At 49.7% G+C, this 14055-nt stretch overlaps 1 protein-coding gene across 5 annotated transcripts in view; it reads right to left on the minus strand.

Moving 5' to 3' along the window:
* Positions 1-7707: 7707 nt before the first annotated feature.
* RALY (RALY heterogeneous nuclear ribonucleoprotein) overlaps positions 7708-14055 on the minus strand; it is an 80688-nt gene continuing 74340 nt past the window's right edge. For 4 of the 5 annotated variants that reach the window (XM_032350931.1, XM_032350934.1, XM_032350935.1 and 1 more), the window contains 6 exons: positions 13891-13938; positions 11710-11876; positions 10908-11021; positions 10526-10704; positions 9244-9292; positions 7708-8058 (listed from right to left, as the gene is read on the minus strand). In XM_032350931.1, coding sequence (XP_032206822.1) covers positions 9248-9292; positions 10526-10704; positions 10908-11021; positions 11710-11876; positions 13891-13938 — 553 coding nt within the window. In that variant the 3' untranslated portion in view covers positions 7708-8058; positions 9244-9247. The remainder of the gene's footprint in view (positions 8059-9243; positions 9293-10525; positions 10705-10907; positions 11022-11709; positions 11877-13890; positions 13939-14055) is intronic. The other variant, XM_032350933.1, reaches the window with a different exon arrangement.

A 14055-nucleotide genomic window follows, 5' to 3' on the forward strand; every position in this document is an offset into this window, starting at 1 on the left:
CATAGTCCTTGGAGCTTTGTCACAATGGTGCTTTTTGAGAAGAAAGGACCAAACACTTGCTGGGTCCCCTGTGGCCCCCACGGCTCCTGTCCTTTCAAACCTTCCCTGATAACAAATTTTCCTGAACCCTTTTCATCACTGCCCTTTGATTTAAGCTTAGGTTCTGTTTTATTAATACAACACTGGAAATTAATGGAGGACAAGCAGTTATAAAGGATAAGTATTAATGGATAGTCTTCATATTAAACACTAACATTTTAATAGCCATCTTTGAAATTTATCCTCATCAGCTGCAGATTTTCACGAGCTTTTTAAATGGACCAGAAATAAGATGAAAGCCAAAATCTTACAGGGGAAGCTGGCCAAACCTCATCATATAGTGAGCCAACAGCTTCAGTATCATAACTGTTTAGGCCTCTGAGAATTGAGTGATTTTTCAGTCCCATATATATCTGTGCATTCAATAAGACTATTGTGGTGCAGAATCTGGGGTATTCTTACTTATTTTTTAAACACTTTTTTTTAAAGTAGGCTCCATGCCCAACATAGAGCTTGACCTCATGACCCTGAGACTGAGAGTCACATGCTCTATCCACTAAGTCAGCCAGGCCAGGCACCCCTATTCTTTTTTTAAAAGTGTTTTATTACATTCTTAAATAATTTTGAGCTATTCCTAAATATTCTTAAAATAATCCTTCAGGTAAGTGGCTAGTACTACCCAAAGTCCCAACTTTGTGCCAGGCCCTATTCTAGTGTTTTTCACAGCAGCCCTTTGAGGAAGGTATACTATTCTCCCCATTATGGAGATGAGGAAGTAGACTCAGACAGGATAAGCAACTTGCCCAAGAGGCACACAGCTGGTAAATGGGGAGCCATGTTGCAGGTCCAGGCATTTCTGGATCTCTGCCTCTCAGGGACAGTGTCATATGTTTAAAAGTATTACCTGAGTGTCTGCAGCAAAAGGCAGTCAGTCCCCTATCCCTCCAGAAGCTTAGAGTTCAGTGAAGATGACAGATGAGCAAACCAGTTGTAAATATAATCTGGTAGGAGGGGTGGTGATAGCGCTATCATTACGGGAAGGGCCAGTGCTAACTCAGATCAGGAAGGTGTCTGAACTATAAGTAATGAGCCCAGTGGAGAAGACAAAGAGCACTGCAGGAGGAGGTAACAGCAGCAGCTGTAAAGGCACAAAAGTCAGATAATTCTAATTCTTTTCCACCACTGGTTCCATGTGCCTTGACAGTAGGGGTCAGATTAGGAGATGGGAGATGTTGAGCTGGAAAGAGAAAGGAAGGGGTCCAGAATCTATTGACTGGGCAGTGAATGGTGGTAAAGAATGATGCGGAAGGGGTGCCTGGCTCAGTCGTTAAGCATCTGACTGCAGCTCAGGTCATGATCCCACGGTCCTGGGATTGGGCCCTGCATCGGGCTCCCTGCTCAGCAGAGAGCCTGCTTCTCCCTCTGCCTCTGCCTGTCGCTCTGCCTACTTGTGTTCTTTCTCTCTGTCCAATAAATAAAATCTTTAAGTTAAAAAAAAAAAAAGAAAAGGAAAGGAAAAAAAAAAAAAAAGAATGACCTGGGAAATAAGCATCAGGGAGGCTAGTTTGGAGGTTATTGTAAAAATCCAGTAAGAGATAAAGGGCCTAATCTAAGGCAGTGGATAGAAAATGAACATAACCTGACCAGTAGAAGATGCTGACATGGGAAGTAGGTGGACAGTGGTGCCATTCCCCAAGATGAGGACTCATGAAGAAAAAGACTGGTGGTCTCACAGGGCAGGGCTTGACTAAAATCCTTGTGGACATCCAAGTACAGCTCTTAGGTGGGCAAATATTATGTATCCCCTGGTGCTCCTGGGGAGGACTAAGTTAGAGTTGGAGATGGGGACGCACTCCTGTAGAGTCTGAAGTCATAGATTCGGTTAGCCGGGATGCTATACAGAAGAAGGTGGTGGTGAGGCACTGACATACAAGGAAGAATCAGCAAAGAAATAGTGTACAGAGGCAGAGAAAGGGCCAGGAGAGAGAGTTGTCCCAAGAAGCAGGAGTGGAATTTCAGGGTCAGTTTGTGACGGCATGTGGGAAAGGACTGCCCAGGTTTGCATCCTGCCATCCAACTCTTCAAAGACAAGATTCACAGTCAAGACATGATCTTGGGCAAACTGTTCAGCCAAAGGTCTCAATTTCCCAACATGTAATCTGGGATGAGTATCTCCAACTCTGGGGAATTATTGTGGGGGTTAAATATGATAATGCAATCCCTGTTAAAGAACTTCGCAGAGCACCCAGGAAATGCTAACACAGACATGTTAGATCTCTCTTTCTACAGAGTCAAATGCTGCAGGAAGGGTGGTGGGGGGCACATAATTAAGAATGCAAAGTTAGGGGTGCCTGCCTGGCTCAGAACACGTACCTCCTGATTTCAGGGTCATAAGTTTTTAAGCCCCCACGGTGGATGTGGAGATTACTAAAACCACCACCACCACCACCCACAAAGGTAGATACAGGATTAAATTGTTTACATGTGTTTCATAGTTAATTAAATGACCAAGTCACACACTGCTTTTTAAAACCCTTATGGGAAAGAACTAATGAGACAGTCTTTGGCCTTAGCTCCCTGTGTGGTCAAGGAACTGGACACTGGGCTGTGCAGGGGGTAGAAAAACATTGCAGGCAGGTTTTAGAGGTAAGGGGGGACTACAAGATGGACAAGAAATGGGCTCCAGGTCAGAAAGTGGGAATGGGTAACCCTGTCCGTTTCTGTTCTATGCACCTGTAACAGCCAAACCCATGCACTTGCCAAACAAAACTTGGCTGCTACACCTTTATAGGACATCCTGATCACCTGGGTTCCCTCAGGAGGTAGACTGAGGCAGGGGTACAGGGAGGAGGACATGTGCACCAGGGGCCCACTCACCGGTCAGAGGTGGCAGGTGTCCATTCACTCATATACACAGGAGGGCCGGCTGGGCTTGCTCCACAGGTTTAATGACCAGATGGACACATTACTCTTGACTGCAGTTAATTCTTAGATGTAGGGAAAAAAAGCTTGCTAATATTTTCCCTTTGCCTCCTTTTTATAATATTCTATTTTATAATACTCTATTGATTTTCTCTTTGTAAGCTGTCTGAAACATATTTTGGAACAAAGTGGATATTGGGGGGGAGAAAATTATAATGTTAGTTTTTAAAGAGAAAATCACCTGAATCTCCATTAGATTCTAATAAATGAACTCATTTATTAAGTACTCTCATAACAACGTTCTCTTTTCTGCTTTTCAGATGAGAAAGAGGTGACTCAGAGAGGTTAATTTAACTGACTTTACTAAGATCATACAACAAATAATCTGGATTGGAACTCCGTTCAACACAAAGTCTATGCCCTTAACCCAGTCCCCCTAAAGTAGAGCAAATACCTTCACCTCTCTGAGCCTCAATTTGTGCCCTAGTTACTACTGATAGGGAACACATTAGTCCAAAACTCTGTAGCTTAAAACAATGACAGTCACTGATTATTCTCCCTCACGGTGCTGGGCTTTAACTGGGGTCAGCCAGGCAGTTCTTACTTGGGTTTTCAGCCAGTGGCTGCGATGGACTCGTCTTGAAGGTTTCCTCACTCAAGTCTGACAGCTAATGCTGGCTGTCAGCTGGAACATTCCACAGAAGTGGAACTTGCTAGTTCTTAGGAACAGAACTGTGAGACTGGCACATCATGACCATCACTGTATTCTGCTGATCAAAAAGCATGCCAGAGTCCAGATAAAGGGGAGAGGGTACAGATACCAGCTGTCAATGGGGCCAGGTTTTAGAACCCTCATGTCTATAAACTCTGCAAAATGGGCACAGCTACACAATGAAGACCCGTTGTTTTTGTCAGCCCAAACCTCCCTTCTTCTAGCAAGAGAACGCCTATCTTCTTTCTGGAGGTTCTCCACACTCAGGCTCTGCGGCCATGCTCTGCCAGCACAGAGAACGAGGCCCATGAAGGAAGCAAAGCTGAGGAATAGAGAAAAAGATTCCTGATGACTCCTGAACTCCCCCGACCCATGGAGTCTGAAAGACTATCCTCAACCTTTAAATCTGTGAAACAATAAACTTCCTCCTGCTTAAGTCCAGAAGCCTTAGTTCAGTTCTAAAATGTGTAACCGAAAGTTCACATTACATAGACCTAAAAGGTGGTTACAAAGATTAAATAAATATGAAACGTGCCTTTTACACAGCAGATACATAGGAAGTGGTTTACTGTCGTATGGCCGTAACTGGAAGGATCTGTATTAGCCCAAAGTTAATCAGTGGCCCACCTGGAATTCAAAGCCAGGATGTCTATCTGAATCTTTTGCCCAGCTCTACCTTCCACATTTCTGTGGTCTTGCCAGATGGTTCACTATAAAGTACATAACATCCTGATGGGACAAGAGATGACCTGGCCAGCTCTGGCTAATACTGGACACTCACATACACACGTCAACTCCTCACGCATAAAACAACATGATCAAATTATCACGTTACTATTTCTTAGGAGTCTAAAAAAACTCCAAATCCTCAAAAAGCACTCCAGCAGCTGCTACTAAACATTCTGAATGACAAACGAAATAAAACCTGAGAGGGATTAAAAACAAACCGGCCCTATTTTTGAAGCTCCTCAATTTAAGAGGAGTTCAGGCTTAGCCGTGTGACTTGCTTTGGCCCAAAAAAGCTGCCAAACACGACCCAAGCAGGAACTTGAAGAGCTCTTGGGTCCCAGGGCTTACCTGGTCTTGCCTGCTAGATGCCGGGAACATACATCCTGTTGTCCTGCCAACCACGTGGCAAGTGTGTGAGATTATCTCTCTAGCTGATTACCACTTCAGCCACATCAAAGCCCAGATGAGGTAAGTAGAAGCCTAGCTGAGCACAACCCAAATTGCCAAGCCACTCAATCAGAAGCTAATAAATGTTTATTAAGAGTACTAAATTTTGGAATGGGTTTGTTATACAAGTTAATAACTGATGTAAGGCCCACTTACTATCCCTGATCTAGGCCAACCCCTCATACAGATGAGGAAACAGAGACCTAGCAAGGAACAAGACTTGCCCAGGGTCACAAACCTTACTGGCAGCAGTACAGGGAGGAAAGCCTTGACTCACAATCCAGTAAACCCACTGATTGTGATTATTCCTTCAACACAGCTGCCAGGATTACAAATGAGGCTTCAGATCTTCAGAACACCTAGGAAATACAAGTCTTTTGGGCAGAATCTGGTATCACATTCCTTCATCTCCTTTTGGTTTTCAGAGATTGAACAGATAAACAAAAACTGATGAGCAATGGGAAGGGAGAGCTGTTCCCCTGCTCCAAACATGGGGAGGATGGGCAGGGGTATGCAGCGTTTTGTGGATGTGAATTTCCCACTCAAGCTCTCCCATGGGTTACGTAGTTCTGGAGCTTTTCTGGGGCACCAAGATGGGGATCTCAATCTGTCTAGGATAGGTCCTGATGCCAGGGGGATTAGGCAGGGCCTCTGTGTAGGACAGATGCTTCCTGGCCTGGAAGTGATCTTCCCTGCTTTTCTGCCCAACATACTACAGAAGCCCACAGCCCCTCCTGTTCTACCTGTCCCCCAAGCACTGCAAAGTGAGTGCCTTGGTCAAGCACTACTGAGTAAAGTATTACAGAGTCTGAAAAGGTTACTACAGTGCAACGGGCACAGAGCACTAGGCTCTGGGGACACAAGAACCTGGTGCCACCTCTCAGTGTGAAGTCCACAAAGGTCCAAAACCCCTTCTTTGTACTCTGCCCAAGTTCCAGTCCAGGGCAGTGTACAAGGTAGGGACATGAAGACCTGTTATGTGCATGCCAAGTGGGTCACAAGAACTTGGCTCTGGCCTTCTGAGCAGCAAGGACAGACTGAGTTCAGGACTGGATGGGTATGTTCCACTGAGGCCGCTTCGAAAGACCCTCCCTGTGGACCTAGCCTCTTCCACTGGACACCTTCTTTAGCTCTCCAGACTGAAATCTTTTGTTCTAAGTTCCCAGGGGCTATTTTTCACCCCAGGTCTGAATCTCTCAGACTGCAGGCCACAGCCTCTATCTTCTCTTTCCTTGCTGCCCAGGGTCCCTGGCAGGCACACATAAGGGGACTGAGATCCCACTGGGCAGCTAAAGCTCCAAAAAGGCAGAAACACTGCTCCACATCATGCTAAGAGGCAATGGCCAGCAGCGATGGGGGCATTTGACACAGCTGTGGGTCCAGAACTCTGGCTGCCTTGTGGGCTGGCTAGTCAGGACCCTGCACAGCTTGGGAACACAGAGCCGCACTCAGGCTTCAGAATGCTAGCCTGCCAATGGCAAGCAGGAGGGCTGCCCAGGGATGGAGCCAGGAGACAACAAAGACTTTCCTGGGTGACTCCATACACAGAGTAACCTAGCCTGAGCACGGTCTCAGGCCCAGCCTCTCTCCTCCACCAAAACCTGGAGCCAATTCCAGGGGAGGTTTGATGGAGACGATGCTGGAGAACTGCTAGTGTGAGATGGATTTTCAGTAAGGACTCCGGCAGGCCTCAGACTCTGAGGAACATGTAAAGATGAGGGAGAGCCCAAACCCCAAATTTGTGATAAAGGGACCAAATTTCCTGTTTTGGGTAACTGCCTGGAAGAAAAATGAACAATTTCTGAAGAACAGTAAGCCAATCAGAAATACTTCTCAAAGGTGCCAGCACTAGAAGAGCAGTTTGAGGAGGAGTGGGTATTTCTCAGGTGGACAAAGTAGAAAACAAGAAGAGTACATGCCAGACTTTGGAACAAAGCTCCAGACCAGAGGCACCAGTCCAAGTGGCCACACCTTTATGACCCAGTTCAGAGGGGAAGGTACTCATAACCTAGGAGTGACTCAGAAAGATCCACCGTGGCAGGTGATCTCTCCTGGAAATCTGAACAAAGGGTATTCGCTCAACCTGTGGGGGTGAAGTTAGGACAGAAATGGAAATCTGAAGGAACATCACCAGTAGTCAGAGAACAGAGCAAATACCTAGACAGGTGACCCAAGACAGGTAGAGCTCTTCTGATGGTCAACTGGACTGGGGCTCCATTCCTTGCTGCCTAGGAGAGTGAGGGGCCTGTTCTCAGTGGGCCAGAAAAGAGAGGTGGTAACAAGGGAGAGGAGAGGCCAGGGCATATAGATCATGTACGGGAGTTGGGGTTTTGTCCTGATGGTGAGTAGTCAGGCTTTACAGGGAAGATACATGACTTAGATAAAGCACTGGGAAATGGGGCAAGGAGAAGCTAGGGACTGGGAGGCCGGTGAGAGGACAAAGCCCGAGTGAAAAAAAGTACTGTCCTAAACTAGGACAGGGAAGGAGAAGAAGAGGTGGACTCTAGAACCACCTCAGAGCTAGGAGAAACAGACTTGAGTGAGAAGCTGAAACCTGGACCTACCGCTGCCTAACCAAAGTGGGTCACAACTGCCTGATACTTAAGCCACTGAAGTATTCTCTTGGGGACAGGGACATCTGACCCTCCCCAACAACCCTATTGGCCATTTTTATCCCCATTTTAGCTGTGGAAACTAAGGCCCAGACAGACAAGTATTAGGCACCCTCGACAAAGCTCCCTAGCCAGGGGGATTGAGGGAGGGAGAAGAATAGGGTGAAACAGACTAGACCAGACTATGGCTGGGCAGGAGGGCCCAGGTACCGTAAGAAAACACAAACCATCCCATCTCAGAGCAAGTTGGGATCCAATCTCTTTATTGTCAGGGTACCCTCCCTGTGACCCTCCCCTCTCCAACCTATAGAAAAACCCCAAGCCTGGGAGTGTCCTGGGAGGGGAGGTAGAGTGTAGGGAAACCTCTGTGCTCTGCCCTCTGGCCCGGGCAGTGCCAAAAGGGAGGGCACTTGGGAAGGGGAGGCCAATAACTCCACCTGCAGAGGATGTGGCACTGGCTGGGATGTGTGGAGGAGGAGGTGCCTGCTGCCAGCTCTCCTGGGACCCGCTGGGGGTAGTCTCCAGGGGTGGGTGCCCAGCTTTAGGCCTGGTACAGTGCATGCCCTTCTCCTGCCGGTGGCCATCACTCCTGCCAGGCTGAGAAAGAGAGAGACAAAGGAGAGACTGAGGCTGAGAGGAAGAGCCCCCAGTACTCTTGATAACTAGGGTTGGGAAGACAAAGGGGATAATGGTGTTTGCAGACAGACACATGCCTGCACTCTGGCTCTGGTCTTCTAATAATTTTCTGGACATGCAACTTTGGGTGAGTCCCTCCCTGTCCCTGAGCCTCCATTTCCTGACCTGAGCCCTGCATCTCATCTGTGAACTGGCTTCACGAAGTCCAACTTAGCCTCTTTGGCAAAACAAACCAGGAAGCTCCCAGAGGACAGACTACAGATACAGAATTTCCTAAACTGTCTGCTGGTGGAGCATCTTACAGCATGGATGTGTCTTATGCAAAGACACCTACGCTACTTTGAGACCTTCCTCCACCTAAACCTGTGTTAGCGTGAACATGATCCCCAAAGGAATGGGGCAGAGCAAGGTGGTGGACACGGCCTGAGAGCAGGCTTCGAGGCCACGCACCACTGGACTCAAATCTAGGCTCCACTGATTACCACCTTGGGACTGGTGAGACACGTTACCGGGCTGCCCCTCTCAGTGCCTCAGACCCCACATCTGGTATGCCGGCCCCATCACAACCTTGCAGGGCTGGGACAGTTTCCTCCGGGCAGGATTAAGTCCCAGCCCCTAAGCCCAGCACAACCAACCCTCTCTGATGACAAACAGCTGATTAGGAACTCGCCCTGACCATGCAGAGTCGAGACTACCGCTGCAGGAGGCTCCTGACTGACGCCCACATACTGAGGACCACCAGAGCCCCTGAGCTTGGCTAAAGCTGTTCCCTCAGATGCCTCTCCTTCAACCCTGAACAGGCTCAACTACATATTATCAGCTCTTCCACCACATCCACATTCGCTCTGACCTCCTGGCTCTCCAGACCCTCATGAGGCTCACACTAGAAACAATTTGTGTCTTCCATCTGACTCCGAGCTCTTCAAGGGCAGAGGAGATGGACAACATGCCCGGAGTGCGCCGAGGAAACCCCTGCAGGGCTGGACCGGCTAGCCCATCCATGGCTGCTACTCCCACAGCCTACCAAGCTCCCAACACAAAGGAGCACAGTAGAATGGCTGAGGATGGGGGAGCCTTCCTCAATGGGCATAGCACGACCCTGACAGGTCTGTTTCACTTCACCCCCGTCCACCTGGACCCCCATACCTGCTTACTGCAAGGCCCCATCCTCTGCGTCTGTGTCCTGGCTGTGCTCCTGATAGGGAGGAGGCAACAAGAAACCATTCATCACTTATTCCCAACTCTGAGTCGTCCCTGGAGCCCAGAGCACATCTGGAGGCCAAACTCCAAAGAGGGATAGAAAGCCAAGGGGAATGATTATGAACAGTCTCAACACAGCTGGCTTGGAATTCCAACAAGATGGTCTGGGGACCCCTCAGAAGAGAGAAGGGACCAGTCAAGGATGTTCTAGCTGCAGCAGGGGACACATTTCTGCATAGAAAGACCTTCTCAGACTGCAGCAGGCTGAAAGCCTAGTAGACTGGTGAGCTCCCCATCTTTGGGGCACCTAAGCCTTTGTTAGGGTCTTTACGGAGACTGCTATGCCTAGAGAGTAACTGGGTCAAAAAAGGAGAGATGAGGTAGGGGCATGAGGAGGAGGACCTCCTAAGTATGGTGGCCTCTGTCCTCCTGCCAGGACCCAGCATTGATGAAAAGGATAAAGTTCCACACCTGGTGAAGAAGTCTGGGCTTTAATTCTGGCTCAGCCCTTATTATTTAGAAGGCCCTGAACAAGTTACTCTACTCCTCTGAGTCTCAGTTTCCTCACTGGGTAAAAGCTGGGAAGAGTAATACTTTGAACAGCGAAAGGCTGTTGTCCAAGTTAAATGAAGTCAGAAACTACAGGGCCTGGTGCTCATTTGAGTGCCTTTAGGTAAATGGCCACTAAGCACACAACAACTAACTTACACACTCAGAGTCTGGTCTACCTTGCCACTTTACATAATAATAAAGCTCCTTGCCAATGGCTTCCCAGTCTCTCTCTGAAAAGTTCCAGTAACAGAGAGCTCCCTCCATGACTCCATGCCTCTCTGCCCTTCTTTCATACTTGGGCAGTAATGGCTTTTAGAAAATCCTCAGGTAGGGTGGATACCCAACCTTCCAGTGGCTTCTCTAGGCAATCCCAGTCCTGCCCTCTGGAGCTCTGCAGACCGTGTGCACCCCCTTGAGCCCGATTCCTCCCTCCTCCAACCTGTTCGGAAACCGAATCCAGACTGGGCCCTGGACTGAAGAGAGGTCTACCTCAGGCCTCAGGGGGATTTTGGACTGGCAGTTGAAATAGGCATTCCCCTGCTCTTCTTCACAGGGCTAGAACCCCAGGGAAAGAGGAAGGCGGGAGCTCACAGGACCACCAACTGGCTCCGAGGCTCTGCTCTCCATTCCCCTCACCCGCTGCCCTCCTGCAAGCCCCTCTTCTTCGTGCCCTCACCAGTTCTTCCTCACTGTGTGTCAGCAGTCCCTCCTCATCGCCGTCGTCTCGAGTCTGTGCTTCTCCCTGGGGCGTGCCTGCCTCAGAAGCCGTGTCCTCTTGGGGGGCTGGTGGCCGGCTGCTGCCACCACTACTACCCCCACCACTGCCACTGCTGCTGTCGCCCTTCTTCTTGCCATCTTGAGGGGAAAAGGGTGGGAAGAAGGGAATAAAACTCAGCCCGGGGCAGCTTCCCAGGGCAGTATCTTACTAGAAACTAGGCCTCATCACAGTGGACCCAGGTGGCACTGACAGCCACAGCCCCTCTCTCTGCCCTACGCACTGTCCTCCCCACACTCTGCCCTATGCTCACTGAGCTGGGCAAAGACCCTTGGAAGCTGACCTGGGTTGGCCTTCTGCTCCTCAGCAATCTGCTCCAAGCGGCCCAGCAGAGCGTCGATGTTGGACTTGATCTGTGTCAGCTCTGTCTTGATGGTCTGCAGCTCACTGCTCTTTACTGGGAGTGAAGGGAGTAAAGGGCTGTCACCCAGGGGCTGGGAGCTTGACACTAACATAAAACCCCAACCCCATTCAATCAACTAGGAAGGCAGGCCAGTGGCAGGAACTGTCTTCACCTGCATTTCTTTGGCCAGGGAAAAGGCTAGAGCCATCTGAGGCCATGCCTACAGTAACCAGCTGGCCTTTCTGAAACTGTGAACTTTCCCCTGACCTCTCAACTCCTGAAAGGGACTGGAGATGGATAAAAATGCAGGTGTAATGTGCATCTGAGCAAGCATATGTGTTTGTCTTCGTGTTATAGGATGATGCCCAGATTTCAGGTGTATAAATGCAGGTCTTTTACCATCAGATTTTCTGGGTGCCTGACTACAGCCATGTGTACACCAGAATGAATGTGGAGTAGCAGGCCTCTGCAAACTTGTCCTTACTAGAGGAAAGATGACAGCTTCTCCTCACTGGGTTCCATGTCACAGCACTGGACATTTCTATGTCCAACCCAAGCCCCTCCTCCTCAAAAGTCAGCCTTTTCCTCTTAGAAATGCATAAAAATACTCACTTGGTTGTGTCAGAGCTGCAGAGCTGTGGGAGATTTGTTCCTTCATCTATTTTCCAATGTAAAAATATGTGATTCTGTTATTTTACTAATAAGAAAAACAAAAAAGATCTAGGAAGATCTAGTCACTCACACTTGATCTTGGCTGAGCTGGCAGTAATGGCTGTGGAGCGGGCAAAGAGCTTGACAGGTATGGTGGTTTTGACACGCCGGACCAAGGGGACTGTGACCCGGGGTCGCTTCACAGGGACGGCCCTGGGCACTGGCACAGGTGACAGGCGGCCCCGATAGTCGAAGAGCCTGTAGGGGCAAACGGGCCAGAGGCTGCAGCATGGCCTGTGGCCACCAGAGGGCACTGCGACCCTAGACCAACATGGGGCCGGTGGGCAACCTGTGCTACACACTTCTGCCTGCTCCCAACAAGTCCCGGGGGTGGGGGGTAGGTGTTAAAAGGAAAGGCTTTTCGGACCTTAAAAGCTGTTGGGAGTCTCATTCCATCCACCTTTCCTGCCGGTCAGGTAGGGTCAAGGGCATGTGGGTGGTAATGGTTATAGCCCCAGTTCAAGAAAGGAGCCAACTGAGATGACCCCCCAGAAAGAAGCCTTCCCTAGATCTCCTGTATTACCTGACCTGGCTTCTGCTCACTCAACTGCCACCTCAACCTCTGGTCAGAGTTTGCAAATGTCTCTAAAGCAATGCAAATTGCCAGCTGGGAACAGAAAGATGTGGGAATGGGGTATCCCTAAGTCTGCCAGAGCCTCAGTTTTCCCATCTGCTTCATGAGGATGGCTCCAAATTCTGTGCCAAGACCCCATCCCTCCCAAAGGCTGCTGTGAGGGCAGAGAATGAGAACACTTGGTTAAAAACACATGTTAAAAGGTGTGATAAGTGGAAGGCCAGGGTGCTGAGACTCCAACCAGGAGCCTATGATCTCAGGGGCCTGAGAATGGAGTTGGGCCCCCTTACTCACCCCATCCTTCTAGTCTACTTCAGAGATGGAGCGGAAGAGATCGGCAGAATATCAAGGTTCGGCAGCTCAAATCAGACCCCTGAGCTCCAAGACTATAGACTGGCAACACACAGCCCTCTCCAAGAGGGTTCTTAATCCTGCCCATCAGGCAGAAGCTTGTAGGCTGAGGCGGGGGCGGGGGGTGTCTCTTGCACCACATCTGCTACTATTACCTTTCTGCAGGGAACAAGCAGCCTTAGGGGTACACTATGGGCTCACTTTTGAGACAGCCAGAAAACATGCCATCACTAGGCAATTCAATGTCCCATGGCTTGGCACTCATTTACTGAGAGAGTCCCTGCCCTGGGGTGGTGATGGCTGGAGATGAAGAGTCTCTGGGAATGGATCCAGTCCCGGACCCTGCATTTCTGCCCCTAAGGGGAGGGGGCGGCTCTGGCCTTGGTCAGAATCACTGAACCACAGAATCCCAGAGCTGGAGGAGCCCTGAGGGATCACTTGGTGCAAAAGCCCATTTCAAGACTGGGAGGGCATCTGCCCAAAGTCACACAATCCATTCAGTGGCAGAGCTGAGCTTAGCACCCAGGTCTTCTAACTCCCAGGCTAGGGCATGTTCCACTACACCGTACTATCTCCTGAAACCATTCAGAGGTGAGAAAACCAAGGCTCTGAGAGGTTCTGTTCTTCCTTCCCATGGGCCAAGCAGGAGAGAGGAAGAGAGGGAGGGAGGAAGAAGTTTGGAACAGCCTCATCATGATTCAAGATCAGCCTCAAGAATGTGGCTGGTGCCATGGAATGGAGCCCACAGCTCAAGGCTGGGGTCTGATGAAGGATGGGACATAGGCTACTGGGGACTAATTCAGACCTCCAAAGGACCGCTGGCCTCTTGGCTATAAATGAAAGGCCAGGGGCTTACACTGAGATTTGAGGTCCCTTCCACCTGGCTGAGCACCTCCAGGAGGTAAGGAGACTAAATAAATAGCAGGAGCGTGAGGGCTCAAACTCCCTGCACCTACTCCTGTAACCTGTTCTGTAATCCAGCGTGCTAGGTTTACATGTCCCTTGCTATCCAGTCCCATCGAGTCCCACCCTAGGATTAGAAGGAAGAAGGGCAGCCAGAAAGCGGGAAACAGCGTGGGGTGGGGGAAAGCTCTGACCTGGGTACCTGCAGAACTAGACCCTAGTCCCAGCTCTGCCACCCATTTGTGAAGCAGCCTTGGGCAGATGCCTGTCCACACCTTTGGGCTCTGGTTCCCACTTGGAGGACTGAATGGGCTGCACCAGCAATCTCTCAGGACCCTTCCAGCTTGGCTGTTTCATGCCTGGGCACGCCCCTCCCCTGCTCACCTGTCGTAGAAGTCGTCCCGGTAGTAATCATAGTCAAAGCTGTAGCCACTGGGGAAACAAAGGGGAGAGGGCCAGGGCTTAGGGACAGCCATTCAGCCCACTCTCCACAGGCCCTCATCTCCAAACGCCTCCCCAAATTCTAGGCTCAGCACACTGTCGCCAACC

This window comes from Mustela erminea, chromosome 7 (genome assembly GCF_009829155.1).
Source record: "Mustela erminea isolate mMusErm1 chromosome 7, mMusErm1.Pri, whole genome shotgun sequence".
Taxonomy (NCBI): domain Eukaryota; kingdom Metazoa; phylum Chordata; class Mammalia; order Carnivora; family Mustelidae; genus Mustela; species Mustela erminea.